We start from the raw sequence: 17,153 nt of genomic DNA, 5'->3' as shown, positions 1-17,153 counted from the left end.
GCTTCAGCTAGCCTAAGAAAGATTATTGCTGTATAATATAGACTTGGGGACATTTCTCAAAGTTGAGATGGCTATTGACAATCATCTGCAAAAAACTTGAGTTTATGTCAGGAAAAAAAACCATATAACAATACCATATCATAAATCCAGACATTATGTACTTCCATCCTAATTCCTGATTCAAACATGAGTTCTGGTTTTTTTTTGTCATTTCCCTCCCCCTATAACAGTTACCATTTCTTTTGTCCAGGTTTTTTTTTTAAAGTGGTATCCAGTATATAAATAACCATGGGATTTGATTATTTGATTTAATCAGAACAAAATATATGTGAATTCCCAAACATAACCTAAGTTTCTCTGAAACCCTGTTTTTTATGCAGGGAATAAATTTGCATTTACAATTGTTTTTTCTTTATGCAAGCCTTAAAACTCAATTGTACAGTAAGGCTTGTAATTGACAGACAAATTAGGTTTTTACCTGTGGTTCAGATTGAAGTGTCACTTGACAGTACAAATCGTACTGTAAGGAAACATCTCTAAACTACAGCTGAAGTTCCTATTGGTCAAAGATATAACCCAGATTCAAAGAAACAAGTTGTGCTAAAGCCCCACTGAATACTGATCATTTTGAATCACCTCCATTTAATTTCTGTAAATGAGCAGAAACTATATTTTAAAAACTTTGTTTCTGTGCTTAAACTTGTGCATAGCAAATATTGCTCCATTAGTGACTTTTCCAGGCACAATAAGGTTAACTATTAACAATTGGAATGACAGTTGGACCTATCAGGAATCATTTAGTACCCCTCATGGTGACGCACTTATATAGGAGCTTGGATTTGCTTTCCCTAATTTGGGGAAAATACTGCAAAGATGTTCAGGCAACTCAGTATCACGAAGTTACTATTGCTCTTTCTTCTTTCTCTTGCTGTAGTTAAATCTGATGAAACTGCAGACTATGATGAAGATGAGGTTAGAATATCACTTATTTTATATGATAGCATGTTTTCTATTTCATTTAGATTAAAACATATTTCTGATTTGTATAAATAAAAGTTTGGTTTTCAACTTAATGTAAGAAAAACATGCTGCACTTTTGATCATCTGAGTACATATTTTCAATTTCTCTCTTCATTTTCTTCTTCTTTGTCTTTATACAGGTAACTGATGCACCACTGGTAAGATTTTTTTTTAAAAATTTTTTTTTAAAGTTAAAATATTTAGCATATCATGGTTTATGCTTGTTTCTGTGGTAGACAGCATTCTGGTAATGTGTTAATAGTGTCTTATCAAATGCCTTAATGCAGAAAAATCTTTGTACAGAAAAATTAAACTTGTCTGAAAAATTTAAATTCAAAAGCAAATGTTATTGCTACTAGGAATGAAATCTGGTAGGTATAAGGGGAACCAGTTGATTTTATAGACATTCCTTCAGCGTAATTTATAGAATCCTTAGTGGTTATGGTTTTAAAAAGAATGTAAGAAAAAAAGAATGTGGAAAGTGTTCTTCATTCCTATAGTTAAGTGGGTGGAGTATAGAATCATTTGTCTTGATAATGCACACTGAAGACATGTTAAACAAAAATCTATTGTGAGCAGGTAATCACGGAACTTTTCAGAAATTAAAAAATATTCCATATTAGTCAAAAAAACTATTAAATGTTTTATTACGCTCAATAGATACTTGTAAATAAATTTTTAAAACTTTGTGGAATGAAATATGGTATTAGATTACTTATTTACCAATAAAATGTTTTACAAAATATATGATTAACATTGATAATCCATATAGCTAATATGTACATATATATGTTATCCAGTGGTGGGTTTAAAATTTTTTTAGAACCTCTTCTGTAGGTGTGGCCTGCTTTGTGGGAGTGGCTTGCCAGCCATGTGACTGGGTGGGAGTGGCTTGCCAGTCATGTGACTGAGTGGGAGTGGTTTGGCAGTCATGTGACTGGGTGGGCATGGCCAACTTGTAAAATGTGGTGAAACACTTAACAATGGTCTTGCTTAGCAACCAAAATGTTGGCTCAGAAACTCTGGCATTGAAGTGTGCAAGTCTTAAAGCTATCAAATTTCAAGAACCTTGCACCCCTAACCCTTTAGAAAAAAAAAACCAGGGGTGTTCAAACTTGACAGCTTTAAGACTTGTGGACTTCAACTCCCAGAATTCCTCCTCTTGCTCTTCATCTTGATGATGCGGGGACAGGCAGGGGGAGGGAGCTGGAACCGGTTCTAAACGGCACTGTAGATTTGTGGAACCTCTTCTATAGAAGAGGTTAGAACTGGCAGGAATCCACTCCTGATGTAATCTAAGAAAGTAAAAAAATTGTTTCTCTTCATATTTGTAGCCATAGAGCCTCAAGTTCTTCAGTCACTGTCTTTTATTTTAAAGTACAAAATATTTTAACTGCTTTCCATGTTTTTTTTTCAAATTTATCATTTGTTGTATAAAATGTTGTGTGAGAAATTTTTGGAGATAATACCAATCACTTCCATGATTTTTGAACTCTGATTTCTTATATCCAGATTCATAGCCCACATCCATAGAACTGTGTTGTTCCTGAAGTAGATATAACCCATAAGAACGTCATGTCTTGAAACTTTTCCTGGCTATTTTAAACTGATTTTTATATCCTGCTGCTTTATTTCTTTTTCCTTTCCGCATATGTAGATTTTTACATTTCATTTGTCTTGGTACGGTAATTTATTCTTAGGTCATCTGTTTAGTTAAAGTTGGCTTCCATAATCGGAGTCTGGATGAAATCTGAATGACTACTACTGGTCTTCCAATTTTTTCTTTCTTACTTTTTTAGTCTAGCAATGATATTTTTAGGATTAAGCTATCTATCACACTCTTTTCCCCAACAAATATATACTGTGTGTGTGTATGTGTGCGTGTATATTGTATGTGATATTTGACAGCATTAAGCAGAAGGAGGTCAAGTCTTTCGCCATGGCTGTTTTTCTCTTTTAGTCATATAATTAGAGGCTACTTCTCTTCCATGTGGTTTCAGATCAACTTTTATTGTGCATTATATTGAACAATTCAAATATAAGTCCTGCCCGTAGACACATTTTAGAAATGTGTGTTACTCTCTGCTTTCTTCAACAAATTAACATTTGAAATGAGATTCCCGCTGCATTCGGTGTAGCTCCCACCCTGATGGTGTTACATGGAGCCTTCAAGACATAGTTATTCTCTCAAGCCAGGGAGTGAGATGGAGGGGCTCCCTGACTGGGCGTCCCTGCGTGCCTATTACTTTTCTGGTTTGTATATTGTGCCCAAATCACATTTGAGTTTTGGCTTGTCTTGGTTTTTAATATTAGTATTTGTGAGCTACTCAGAGTCAGTTGGAGTTGGACAATGTCTGAATTAAGTAAACAATCTAATACATAAACATGTTTCAGCTGGAATCCTATTTTGCATTTTTTAAGAATAAATCTCATTGAACGAATGGGTTTTACATTTGACTAAATTAACAGGACTAAATTAATTTGTTAATGTTAATGCTGTAAACCTTCAGCTCAACCCGTCATGTTTGCAATTATAAATCCATTTGTTTGAGACTAATAGAGCTTTTCTCTGAGTAGATGTATATTGTGAATTAGTACTCTGCAGTTGTGCATACTATAATAAGAGAAGAAAACAGCTCTTTGAAAGAAGAGATAGCATTATTCTATGGAATTATGGATTATTACTTGTTTGTGCCTTAATCTTTTTTTCTGTGGATGGAAATAATTCATACTTATGTTACCTAATCAATATGGTTTGCGTAGTTCCCCAAATCATGATTTTTTAAAAAAATATTGTTGAATAAGATGCATTGTACTAAAACATAAGCAATATAAACCATTGCTAACAATCCACAGAAGATGAATTAATACTGCACCTTAAATTAAAACCAAACCAATGATATTGTGCCATAGTGCAATTTAGGAATCTAGCTATTATTGTTAGTCATCTAGTAAAAAAATTACAATGTTAATTAGGTATTGTTTCTAATCATCTCCATACAGTCTACAGTACAAGTTAATTATTATTTAATTTGACCAATTAGTTTCCATGAAAGAAAACTGAACATGCTTATTATAAAACATTAAATCACCAAGAGTATTCATGTATCATAACTAAGGTACTGAAGTAGGATCTGGAATGATTGGTGTCAACTTGATGTCCCAAGGAAAATAAATCTAACAAAGTAAAAAAAAACAAAAAACAAGAAAAATACAGTACACAGAAATATTCAAAAAAGCATGGCACAATTTGTTTTACATGAGTTTGCCTCACTTTTTTTTGGGGGGGGGAATTTGATTATCTGTGTTTTTTGCTAGAAAATTTCTCATCTTGAAAATGCTTGATGGTTTGCAATTTATAACAGTATTTTTCCTTGATGCTAAATAGATTGAAAATAAAGGTGAGGCGGTGGATGCACGAGGTCATAGGCCTTTGAACAAGAAACGGGATCCACTTCCGACTCTCAGGCCAGTTCCCCTCCCTCCTGTTGGTGGTGTGAGATACCGAGCACGTCCAACCAAAAAGCCTGTTACTGGTGCAAGGCTAGGCCCCATCGTTTACCCTGACAGTGGTGGTTGCAAACACTTGGCAGAGGAACTGGTAGGTATTCGTTGTACTGAGGTAGAGTTGGGCTGGAATATTTAAGACTAAACAATATGTTGCTTTCATTAAAGTTTCTTTTTCAGATTTATGGCACATTTTCTTGAATAGAATGTTTATGTGCAAGCCCATGTATTATTTCCTGTGGACAATAAACCATTACAAGTAGAACACACATACGCCCACACAAACATAGATTCCTAGGAAGATTGTTTCAAAACACACAAATTAGGTCATTGCAATTATAATTGTTTGAATATATCTTCTCTTTCATTATTTGTCTGATACGATTAAATCAGTGGCAGAGAGGTCAACATGTCCTTCCTCATAGAACTCCATAAGGCACCAAGTTCAGAATATTGATGGACTCATTTCCTGTAACTCTGCTTGAAGAAGGAATGGGCAGGACCAGATATCTGAGTTTGATTCATTTATTTTTTAAATCCTTTTAGGACTCCTTCCAGTGATCTTTGATGGCACCATGGGGAAAAGGGTTCCATATTTCTGCAAATTCCCATGAATAGCGCACTTAGTCTCACAAGATCCCTAGAATCAGTGGTGGGATACAAATAATTTAACAACCGGTTCTCTGCCCTAGTGATTTCTTCCAACAACCGGTTCACCAAATTGCTCAGAAACTTAACAACTGGTTCTCCCGAAGTGGTGGGAACTGGCTGAATCCCACCACTGCATAAGATCCACAAAAAGTACTCTTCATATCATAAAGGATTATTATTTGGAAAATATTACTTGTATTGCTGCGAGATGTTGTTGAGAGGAGAGATTTTTATGAGGCTCATAGCAAAATAGAAAATAATTAAGCTCTCTCAATCAGATTGTTCAATGTAGTTTTGATAACAAAGAGAGCTATCCTGACAGTTACTCTTTGCAATTTTTGAACGTTATTTTATCATTTCTTATTTTGAATTAACCTATTGAATTTGTTGTTCTTTTTAAGGGTGTATTATGTCCAACAGGTTGTGAACTGAGAACTGAACTATTGAAGCAAGAAAACACAGTGAAGCCAACTGTTAAGGATCTACTAGACAAAACAAAGAATCTACATCAGTCCTCCACAACTATCCATACTTATGCCCATTTATTGGATGAACGTTTAGCCCAAAAGCAGAAACAATATAGAGGTAACATGTCCAACAGTAAATTTGGGCAAAACTGCCTTATTTTCATCATGAAAGTTTTGTTTTTAAAAAAAAGATGGGGGGTGGGTAGCAAAAAATATGAAAAGGCAAATACATTCTGCAAAATAAATACACTTGAATCAAGTATGCTTAAATCACGTGATTTACGTCCCAAAGGTGCACGAAGAGCCAAGGTGGCGCAGTGGTTAGAATGCAGTACTGCAGCTACTTCTGCTGACTGCCAGCTACCTGCAATTTGGCAGTTTGAATCTCATCAGACTCAAGGTTGACTCAGTCTTCCCTCCTTCCAAGGACAGTAAAATGAGAGCCCAGATTGTTGGCAGCAATATGCTGACTCTGTAAACCGCTTAGAGAGGGCTGTAAAGATCTCTGAAGCGGTAAATAAGTCTAAGTGTGATTGCTATTGCTACTTTTTAAAAGACAACTGAACTTTGTTTTTCCTTGAAGACATTTTGCTTGGATATACAGTACTGAAGAAGCTTTTTGGATGAGAAGCAGTGGTGGGATTCAGCCAGTTCGCACCTATTTGGGAGAACCGGTTGGTAACTTTCTAAGTAGTTCAGATAACTGATTGTTGGAAGAAATCTCCTTTTGTTTTTTTCCACTTTACAGGGCTAATACTGTAAGGAAGGCAGGAAGGAAACATTCTAGTGTTGTTTCTAGCCTAATCTTTATTGACCTGCTATAGAAACTGCCTTTCTGGTTAACCCTTATTACATTGCAACAGTTAAGGCAAAGCGCCCATCGACCTGAGTGACCTTCAGCTGGCCAAGCCCACCCAGTCACATGGCCATCGAGCCCCTCCTACCCAGATAGTCATTAGGGCAGAGAACCGGTTGTTAAATTATTTGAATCCCACCACTGATGAGAAGCAAAATGTCTTCAAGGAAACACCCCCCCCCCCCCCGAAAGTCCAATTGCCTTTTGAAAAAAAATATTTGGGACAACCATGACCTAGATGACTGAGAATCTCCATAGACACATGATCTAAGCCAAAAAAGGTGACAAGTGATTTATACTTAGTAAATAAAGCTTATATGTGTTTGCTTTAATATCTGTAAAAATTAACTTTAATCAGTGTCGCATTTTCTTTATAGTTATACAATAGGTATCATAAATAACAGTTTTCTAGTATAATCTTGTATTTATTTAAAAGTGAGCTCTGTCTTTGGTTGCAAAATCTGCTTGTGAAATTTGCCATGCACAGTATGCCAAATTTGTCACATCAGTTGGTTCCCAAACTGAGTAATTAGTAATTCCCAACCTGGGCTATTAAATGCTTTTGACAAACATTTTCTTTCATTTTTTGACCATTAACCAATTCTTCCTGGGAATGATGAGTCCTTGAATAATCTAGGAACCCAAGAGTGAAAACTACTTAAATTAATATAATAATACCAGTCACGTTCTGGATCCAGTAAGCAGATATGTCCCTCAATCATCTGTGATCTTTGTTTAAGAGGAAAAGAGACAAAAAGTTTTGGCCCTGGTTTATAAAACTGCAAAATTGTAATTATTTATGTAGCATATAGTGCCACCTGTTCATAGAAATTTACATAGATTGGGAAGCCTTTTATCCTGGAGCTTTAGAATCTAGAAATAAGCATAGTACAGGAATTAGAAGAACATGGAAAGTCTTAATATCTAGTTAAATGTATTTTGTTGTTCTTTTTAAAAAGCTTGCCTCCTCTTCACATTCATTTCTCATTTTTCTCCAGATAATCAGAATTTAATTTCCCAATATAACAGAGAACTTGAGGACCACTACACTTTCATCAAAGAGAAATTAGATAACAACATTCCATCCAATTTACGACTTCTTCGTTCAGTTGTGGATACTCTGAACAAAAAGTTACAAAAACTAGAAAACGCTATTACGGAACAGTTGTCTAAATGCCAAACCTCTTGTACAGTTTCTTGCAATGTCCCAGTTGTGAGTGGCAAAGGTAATGTTTCATTTCTCCCACTTGCTTTGCTCTTACAAATGAGACCGATTCTTAGATAGCTTAGACTGCTGCAATTATGGAGAGATCCTTACATTTCAATCTCCTGCAAAATTAACATTGCTCATTGCTTTGTATCAGTGTCGTACCTCTTTGGATTACCAACATTTGTCCTGGCTAATTACACTACCTAACACTGCATAACACTGATGCACTTTTTGAATCCACATCCCTAGATTCTCATGTTGTCCCTCATGGCCCTTGTAACTGGCTGTTGACATTTCTGAGATAAAAATGAAAATCTTTGAGGATTACAAGCCAATATGGTTAGATGTGAGACCTGTGATGTATGAAACTAGAGTTATGTGTAGATGGGCTACCTTTTTACTTTGATAGCCTCCTCCTTTCCTTCCTTCCCGGAAAAGGAGAAGTTCTTTGTGACTACGGAGAACATTTGAAATTCAGTTAACAAATGCTGCATTTATAGCTTCACAAGTTACCTTTTCTAGCTGCAGCAACCTGGCTGTTGTTCCTTTCCTTCCTCTTATTTCTCAACCGTCTAGAGCAGGGGTAGTCAACTTTTTTATACCTACCGCCCACTTTAGTATCTCTGTTAGTAGTAAAATTTTCTAACCGCCCACCAGTTCCACAGTAATTTATAAAGTAGGGAAGTAATTTTACTTTATAAAATTTATAAAGCAGAGTTACAGCAAACCCCTACCGCCAACCATGGAAGCTGAAACACCCACTAGTGGGCGGTAGGGACAAGGTTAACTACCACTGATCTAGAGGAATATGGGAGAACTAATTCTTGGACTTTTAAGTTAATACCACATATTCTAAAAGTATATCTTTATCCTTGTATTTCATGGATTTATCTGCACAGGTAGTCTGTCAGGAAAGCTTTCATTCAAACATTGTTTGAAGTTAGACTTTGCCATAGCACAACAGAAAAGCTTGACTCCATAAACTCATTGCCATATTCAAAAACAGCAGAAAAAAAAATCATAGATATGACATGGCTTGATAAATTCCACTAGTTTGGATAAGAAAGAAGTCATGTATACAAAGAGAATTTGTCTAATGCGGAAAAAAGCAATAAAGATCTATCAGCCTCAAAATTTACATCTGAGACCTTTTCCTCACACCCTTCTTTGGTTGTTCTTCCCTTAGCCTTGAGAGTTGGCTACATACAGTATGTTTCATGTATATATAATAGTTTTTTTTTTACCTCAGCACTGACAGCATCTGTGTGGCCAAATTAAATCCTTACAGTGGGATGGACAGAAGAATTTCCAAATTAGCATTTCTAAAAATGCATTTTAGTCCTAGGTGAGGCAGAGATCTCAAAAGCAAGCAGACACTTGAAAACACTCTGATAGGTGTTTACTGCAGATAAAATCTTCAAGTTCTTCCCTTGCAGTTTTAATTATGTTGTAGATTTCTGTGGTTTACTTATTCCTCTGTTCAGAACATTTTTGTTGCTGACTAAACGATATAATGTGCTTCTGTTTGCAGAGTGTGAAGACATATATAGAAAAGGAGGTGAACGGTCTGAGTTGTACCTTGTTCAGCCTGATCCTTTCTTTAAACCATTCAAAGTGTATTGTGATATGACCACAGAAAGTGGAGGTAATTGTTAAGCTAATATCCTTAATCAAAACGGTTTCACATGATGGATCCACCAACTTTATAATATTCACTTCCTTCTTCAAGTACTGTATGTATACAATGATAAGAGGAAAAAAGAAAAAGAAAATCCACTTCCAAATGCTGGGATCTTTTTGTCTCTATGCAACAGACTGAGCATAGAAGGATAGGGCACATGGTTGGCTAAGCATAACAGTGATAACAAGGGGGAGTCCATTCAGAGTGGGAACTCTACAAAGGGCATCTTGTCCCTTCCCCACCCTCCAGTTATGGAGCTTTATGGAAATATTTCAAGAAAGTGGGTTATATAATAGTTATTAATAATGGTTATCATTTTGAACAGGTTGGCTTCTAATTCAAAACCGCCAAGATGGGAGTGTTGGGTTTGGAAGAAAATGGGATGCATATAAAAAAGGTTTTGGAAATATTGCTTACAGTGGTGGAAAGAACTACTGTGACACCCCAGGTAAGAATCTGTTTTCCAGCAGTGTGTATCCGTACATAGTTAACAGTTGCCAATTTTGCTGATGCAAAATTTAACAGATATTTCGTTTTTCTTCAAATGATTTTTATTTTATTTTATTTTTAATTTATTTCTATTTTATTAATTTTATTGATTTTATTGATTTTATTGATTTTATTGAGTTTATTGATTTTATTGATTTTATTAATTTTATTGATTTTATTAATTTTTTTATTTTATTTAGACATTTATAGGCCGCCCTTTTCCCTGAGGGGACTCAGGGCGGCTTACAGTCAAAAGGGAAGGGAGTGTCAGACAATACAAAAAGAAATGTGCACAAAAGTAAATTAAATAGTAAAAACTCAACATTCACTCAACATTCGGGAGGGGCAAAAGAACTTATCCCCAGGCCTGACAGGCTAGCCAGTTCTTGAGGGCTGTGCGGAAGGCCTGGACGGTGGTGAGGGTATGAATCTCCACGGGGAGATTGTTCCATAGTGTCGGAGCCGCAACAGAGAAGGCTCTCCTCCGAGTAGTCGCCAGTCGGCACTGACTGGCGGATGGAATACGGAGGAGGCCAACTCTATGCGATCTGATGGGACGCAGGGAGGTAATTGGCAGAAGGCGGTCTCTCAAATAGCCAGATCCACTACCATGGAGCGCTTTATAGGTGGTGAGTAGAACCTTGAAGTGCACCCGGAGATCGACAGGTAGCCAGTGCAGCTCACGGAGGATCGGTGTTATGTGGGCGAACCGTGGTGCGCCCACAATCACTCGCGCGGCCGCATTCTGGACTAGCTGAAGTCTCCGGATGCTCTTCAAGGGCAGCCCCATGTAGAGCACATTACAGTATTCCAGCCTGGAGATCACAAGGGCTCGAGTGACTGTTGTGAGGGCCTCCCGATTCAGGTAGGGCCGCAACTGGCGCACCAGGCGAACCTGGGCAAATGCCCCCCTGGTCACAGCTGAGAGATGGTGGTCAAAAGTCAGCTGTGGGTCCAGGAGGACTCCCAAGTTGCGGGCCCTTTCTGAGGGGTGTAAGTTTTGTCCCCCCAGCCTGAGTGATGGTATGTTGGTCAAATTTTTGGGAGGGAAACATAACAGCCACTCGGTCTTGTCTGGGTTGAGTATCAGCTTGTTTGCTCTCATCCAGTCTTTAACGGCTTCTAGACCCCGGTTCATCACGTCCACCGCTTCATTGAGTTGGCACGGGGCGGACAGATACAACTGTGTATCGTCCGCATATTGGTGGTATTTTATCCCGTGCCTTCGGATGATCTCGCCCAGCGGTTTCATGTAAATGTTAAATAGTAGGGGGGATAGGACCGACCCCTGCGGCACCCCATAAGTTAGGGGCCTCAGGGACGATCTCTGCCCCCCCACCAACACCGACTGCGACCTGTCCGAGAGATAGGAGGAGAACCACTGCAAAACAGTGCCGCCCACCCCTATCTCCCGCAGTCGTCGCAGAAGGATACCATGGTCGATGGTATCGAAAGCCGCTGAGAGGTCCAGGAGAACTAGGATGGAAGCATGGCCTCCATCCCTAGCTCTCCAGAGATCATCGGTCAATGCGACCGATTTTATTTTATTAATTGTATTTATTGTATTTATTTATATTTTATTTATTTATATTTTATTTATTTATATTTTATTTATATTTTATTTATTTATTTATTTATTTTATTTATTTATTTTATTTATTTTATTTATTATTTTATTTTATTTATTTTTTATTTTATTTATTTTTTATTTGATTTGATTCAAAAGTTAAATTACAAAGTTTAAAAAAAAGAAAAAAACATTCACAGAAGCAAACAAACAAAAAACAAACAAAACAATAACAAGTGCATTAAAATAACACAAACACATATACACATGGCTCCAGTTGAATATTGATAAATATATTACAACAATATTAGTTTCCCACCCTTTACCAAACAGTCTCATTTTATTTACAAATTATTAATCTGTCCTCTATACTATATTAATGGCCCAATAGTTAACAGGTAGAACAACAAATAAACAAACCAAAAATAAGATTAAATTTTCAAAACCCTCTGTAGTAAACTGTTACTTTATTTAATTCATACAAAATTTACCATGGCTTCATACTTTAATCTATCTGAAGTCATCCTAACTTTTAACTCTGATTCATCCTGGATCAATAATCAATTATTGTTTGTTAATACCACCTCTTATCAATTGTTGCCTGGTTAAATATAATAGATCCAGTCTATTCTATTATTAATCTAACTAAAGTTGATCTATCTTCTCCCAAAAGTCCAACTGAACTTGCTTTTGAGTTAAGTATGATAAATCAATTCACCATCTATTTCAATCTTCTTAGAGAAAACCAATTCAGTAAGCTTTTTACTGTTATAAAAGAGGGCAATCCTGAACTTTTCTATAACATCCATATCTGCCTCAATCTCCTTCACCAATCTACCATTTTCAAATCAAATTTCTTTTGTGAATCTAATTTCCTTGCATTTACTCCAGTTACTTGCATTTCAATGTTTTTTGCGATCATTACTTGTCAACTATTTAAAAAAGTATTCAAGTTGGGTTTCCATATTACCAAACTTTTTTTTAAACTATGGTACCAGCCATTTTTCCTTGTCAGTAATATGATACATTGTTTGCTCTGGTGTAACTTGTGAAGTATTAGTACCACTTTATTAAGCCTTAGTATGGCCACACTTGGAATACTGCATGAGGTTCCGGTCACAAAACATAAAAAAATATGTTGAGACTTAAGAAAGTCTTTGTCAAATTGCTTTGACCTCAATAAAAAGAACATTCAATAGCAATAGCAATAGCAATAGCAGTTAGACTTATATACCGCTTCATAGGGCTTTCAGCCCTCTCTAAGCGGTTTACAGAGTCAGCATATCGCCCCCACAGTCTGGGTCCTCATTTCACCCACCTCGGAAGGATGGAAGGCTGAGTCAACCTTGAGCCGGTGAGATTAGAACCGCTGAACTGCAGATAACAGTCAGCTGAAGTGGCCTGCAGTACTGCACCCTAACCACTGCGCCACCTCGGCTCTTCAAGTCACCAGTCACTACACGTTGTCCTGCAATTTTTTTAAGTATGCACTCAGAATACTGGAAAAAGTAAATAAGGACATATAAATCATATTTTTCATATTTTTCATACATCCACAACTGGGGTGGCTTCCGGAAGTCACTATTGCCGGTTTGCTGGTGGGTGTGCTGTGCGCGCATGCTTGATAAAAATTGTTCTGTGCATGCGCAGAAGCAAAAAATAAGATGAGAAATGGTTTGGGGGTATGGTAGGCCTGAATCGCTGCTAGTTCCAGCGACCCAGGCTGCCAAACCACTACTGGTTCGGCCAAACCAGTCCAAACTGGTAGGAACCCACCACTGATCCCGAATGACTTTGGTCCAGTTATTATGGTACAGCTGTATGACAGATTGAAAACACTGCTTAAAATCTGATGAAAAGAGATTCAGGGGATTTATTTTGTGTCATAGGTGAATATTGGCTTGGAAACGACAGAATCAACCAGATTAGCAAATTGGGGCCTACTGAACTTTTAATTGAACTGGAAGATTGGGATGGCACTAAAGTTAAAGCTCACTATGGAGGCTTCAGTATTCAGAATGAAAACAGCAAATACCAGCTCTCCGTTAGTAACTACAGGGGCACAGCCGGAAATGCACTTTTAGAAGGAGCTTCACAGCTATTTGGTGAAAACAGAACAATGACCGTCCATAATGGCATGTTCTTTAGCACTTTTGACAGAGACAATGATGGATGGTAAGTATATGCTTTTTTCATTCAGTTTCTTTATAGTTTTATATAGCAGGTCCACAAAAAAGTCTTTGAAATATATTTGCAAATCATCCTCCTGCAGAAGATTTTTTGGGGTAATTTTTTTTTCCTGTAGTTCTTTCTGAATGAGCTCAGATGAACTCAGTGAAATTCATTACAGAAATTCATATCATTTGTCCAATTTTTATCCCATGTTTTCTCTGGGAACTCAAGATTGGAGGAATACGGTTGTATTTTTTTTCTTCCACTTTTCTTCTCAGCACATCTATGGAACAAATTAGGCTATGAAAAAGTGACTGGCTGAAAGTCACCTAGTGAGTTTCCATGATTGAGCTGGACTTGAATCTGTCTCTTTGATCTTAGTTCAATAGGAAAACCATTTTAACTCTTCATTAGAGCTATACGGTGTTGCTTTTCTGTCTGGAAAAGATTATAAAGAATAGGCAAAAAGTAAAATTATGAGTATCCGATATTCCTTTTTTGGACAGCTGATCTTCTAGAGCAGTTGCATTAATTAAAACAAGTAACCTTATCTAAGTAAAATATGGCCATTTCTTATTGTCTTATATATAGCAATGCTTTGTTAAAGCAGTACTTCACATTGTTTTGTTTGGGATTTAAGAAAGTTTCAGGTACAGTAAATACTAAATAAATGCACTTTATTGGGAAACCACTGCAACCACTTTATTAAACCACTGTAATCAAAACTGGAGTGTTTCTATTATTTTTATTATGTGTGTGTTACAGCAGTGGATATATACACATAGTAAGATAAGGGAAGATGCATAGTATATATTTACATTTCAGTTATTGGTATCTATTTTTAAAATGTTTTGTGTATTTAATTCACAGGATAAACCCAGATCCCAAAAAACAATGCTCTAAAGAAGATGGTGGTGGCTGGTGGTATAATCGTTGTCATTCAGCCAATCCAAATGGCAGATACTACTGGGGTGGACACTACACCCCAGAAATGGCAAAACATGGAACAGATGATGGAGTTGTATGGATGAATTGGAAAGGTTCCTGGTACTCACTCAAACAAGCCAGCCTGAAGCTGAGACCAATTTCTCAGTCCTCGTAACAATGATTATTTAAATAAATAATTGCAAGTGTCTGAGATCAGGTCTGTTTCATGATACTCAACTTTTACCTTGCATAGAAGCAGTGGAGAACAATAAAACAATTCTTCCTTGGTGATTTCTTTAAAAGCATATTGATGAAAATGGAAAGACCATGCTGGAAATGCCTCTACCAACCGATTAAAACAATGTTATTTGTGATGTACAGAGGGGCAGTGCTGAAACCTACATTTTGCTAAATAAATATTTTATCCTAATGTCTGCCCACTAGCTTACTCACTGAAAAATAGATTCATAGGTAGTGAGGTTTTGTCTCACATTTTGTTGGAAATTCTTAATAAAGCAAGCCAAGTTCTATGGACAGGATGCTTAGTCTTTCTAGCTTCCTTCTTAGTATGCAAACATGATTATACCATCTATTTAAAACAATATTGTCATATCTTTTGTTTTACATTGTTCTCATAGCTCTTAGTATATTTCTGATTTCTTTTTAATCATTGGAGACTAAAACACTTCTGGATTTATACCATAACTTCTCAAGCCCTGCAAGGCAGGTTAGAGGAATATTAAGGTTGGGAATTTCATTTTCAATATATTTGTAATGCACACATTACACACAATATTAGATAAAAGTAAAGGTTCCCCTTGCACATATGTGCTAGTCACTCCCAACTCTAGGGGGCGGTGCTCATCTCCGTTTCAAAGCTGAAGAGACAGCGCTGTCCAAAGAGGCCTTCGTGGTCATGTGGCTGGCATGACTAAACGGTGAAGGTGCACAGAATGCTATAACCTTCCCATCAAAGGTGGTTCCTATTTTTCTACTTGCATTTTTACGTGCTTTCGAACTGCTAGGTTGGCAGAAGCTGGGACAAGTAATGGGAGCTCACTCCGTTATGTGGTGCTGGGGATTCGAACCGCCAAACTGCCCACCTTTCTGATCGACAAGCTCAGCATCTTAGCCACCGAGCCATCATGTTAGGAAAATGTTAGGAAAGCTTTATTAAATTTATTTGCTGCCCATCTTGCCACCAGGAAACTCTGGGCAGCTCACAACATTACACACACACACACACACACACACACACACACACACACACACACACACACATGGGGAACTGCTATTAGTCAATCAACCACCTCCAGTGATATTCCCCAAAGGACCTCCAACTGACAGGGCCAAGTCTTCAAGGTCTTTCAGGAAGTCAAGTGAAAACAACATGCATGATCCCAGGTTGATGTCTGGCATCCCTAGTTAAACGAGACAGAATTAAGACAGATCTCTGATAAGGTTATTAGAGAGCTGAAGTCTCTCCGAGGTAGCATGTAAGGACGTGGATCTATGTTTAGACAGGGTATGAGATAAATTCCTAGAATCATGTCATGCTTGTCAGCAGATTGTAATGGTTTTATAAACAAAGCATATTTGCTTCCAAGTACGTCCTGCTGTCATCAGTGAGATTATTCTGTGGAAGTATAGCCTCATTTTCTAGCATTAGGTTGATACTTAATAGATAATAGAGTCTAGTATTTTCAGGATACTGTTGACTTGGCTGCCTCTTTGATCCGTTGACAAGTTTCTGTCATTTCCCCCAATGCTCCCAAAATGCTACCATGACATTTCCTCAGAGGAGGTTAGTTGAAATGATGAGTAGCCTCTTGGTTCCAGTAAGAACATAGAAGTATCTTGGTGGATACGGACATTCTTCCATCTAATCTAGATGTCTGTGCTACATGGGGGCCAATTGGTTGCATTTGGACAATGCACAGGTCTGGGTTAAAGGGTATACCCCTTCCACTGTTCATCTGCATGTATCACACATACATACCAGTGGTGGGTTCCGGATCCCATTGCAACCAGTACGGTGCAACGGGGCCCAGCGTCTTCCACATGAGCGTGCGCAGTGCATGCACGCATGCATGCAACACGCGCATGTATCCTTCTGCGATGCTCTGCAACGCCTCCATGACACTCCAGCTGCTCAGCGGAGTGTCGCGCAAGCAATAGCATTTAGACTTATATACCGCTTCATAGGGCTTTCAGCCCTCTCTAAGCGGTTTACAGAGTCAGCATATTGCCCCCAACAACAATCCGAGTCCTCATTTTACCCACCTCGGAAGGATGGAAGGCTGAGTCAACCCTGAGCCGGTGAGATTTGAACAGCCGAACTGCAGAACTGCAGTCAGCTGAAGTAGCCTGCAGTGCTGCATTTAACCACTGCGCCACCTCAGCTCTTCCTGTTCATTCCATGCGTGTGTGCGTAAGTGCTGAAGAGCTCAAATACTGGTAAGGAGCGTGGGCAAGTGGGCCCTCCGGAGCAGCGTACCAGAACAGTACCGTACTGGGGTGAACCGGTCGTAATCCACCACTGATACATACCCATCACACTATTTCCATTGAATGTTGTGCAAATCAACAAGAAACTCTGACAAAGT

The 17,153-nt window shown here is 37.7% G+C and overlaps 1 protein-coding gene across 1 annotated transcript; it reads left to right on the top strand.

Moving 5' to 3' along the window:
• The first annotated feature begins 844 nt into the window (after positions 1-844).
• Positions 845-14,977, top strand: FGB (fibrinogen beta chain). The gene is made up of 9 exons (XM_032223568.1): positions 845-972; positions 1,161-1,178; positions 4,409-4,621; positions 5,580-5,763; positions 7,500-7,727; positions 9,243-9,356; positions 9,718-9,840; positions 13,338-13,623; positions 14,491-14,977. Exons 1-9 carry the CDS (start codon positions 874-876, stop codon positions 14,720-14,722), a joined length of 1,497 nt encoding a protein of 498 aa, XP_032079459.1. The 5' UTR covers positions 845-873; the 3' UTR covers positions 14,723-14,977.
• Positions 14,978-17,153: the final 2,176 nt, after the last annotated feature.

Source organism: Thamnophis elegans, chromosome 9 (assembly GCF_009769535.1).
Source record: "Thamnophis elegans isolate rThaEle1 chromosome 9, rThaEle1.pri, whole genome shotgun sequence".
Lineage (NCBI taxonomy): Eukaryota > Metazoa > Chordata > Lepidosauria > Squamata > Colubridae > Thamnophis > Thamnophis elegans.
The sequence above is the reverse complement of the archived record's forward strand: the minus strand, read 5'-3'. Positions and strand labels throughout refer to the sequence as shown.

Bases quoted from the DNA above. Each gene is read 5' to 3' on its own strand.
- FGB (XM_032223568.1), top strand. From the start codon at position 874: ATGTTCAGGCAACTCAGTATCACGAAGTTACTATTGCTCTTTCTTCTT. The intron at 5,764-7,499 runs GTAACATGTCCA...ATTTTTCTCCAG, and splicing joins AAAGCAGAAACAATATAGAG to ATAATCAGAATTTAATTTCC. The intron at 9,357-9,717 runs GTAATTGTTAAG...CATTTTGAACAG, and splicing joins TATGACCACAGAAAGTGGAG to GTTGGCTTCTAATTCAAAAC.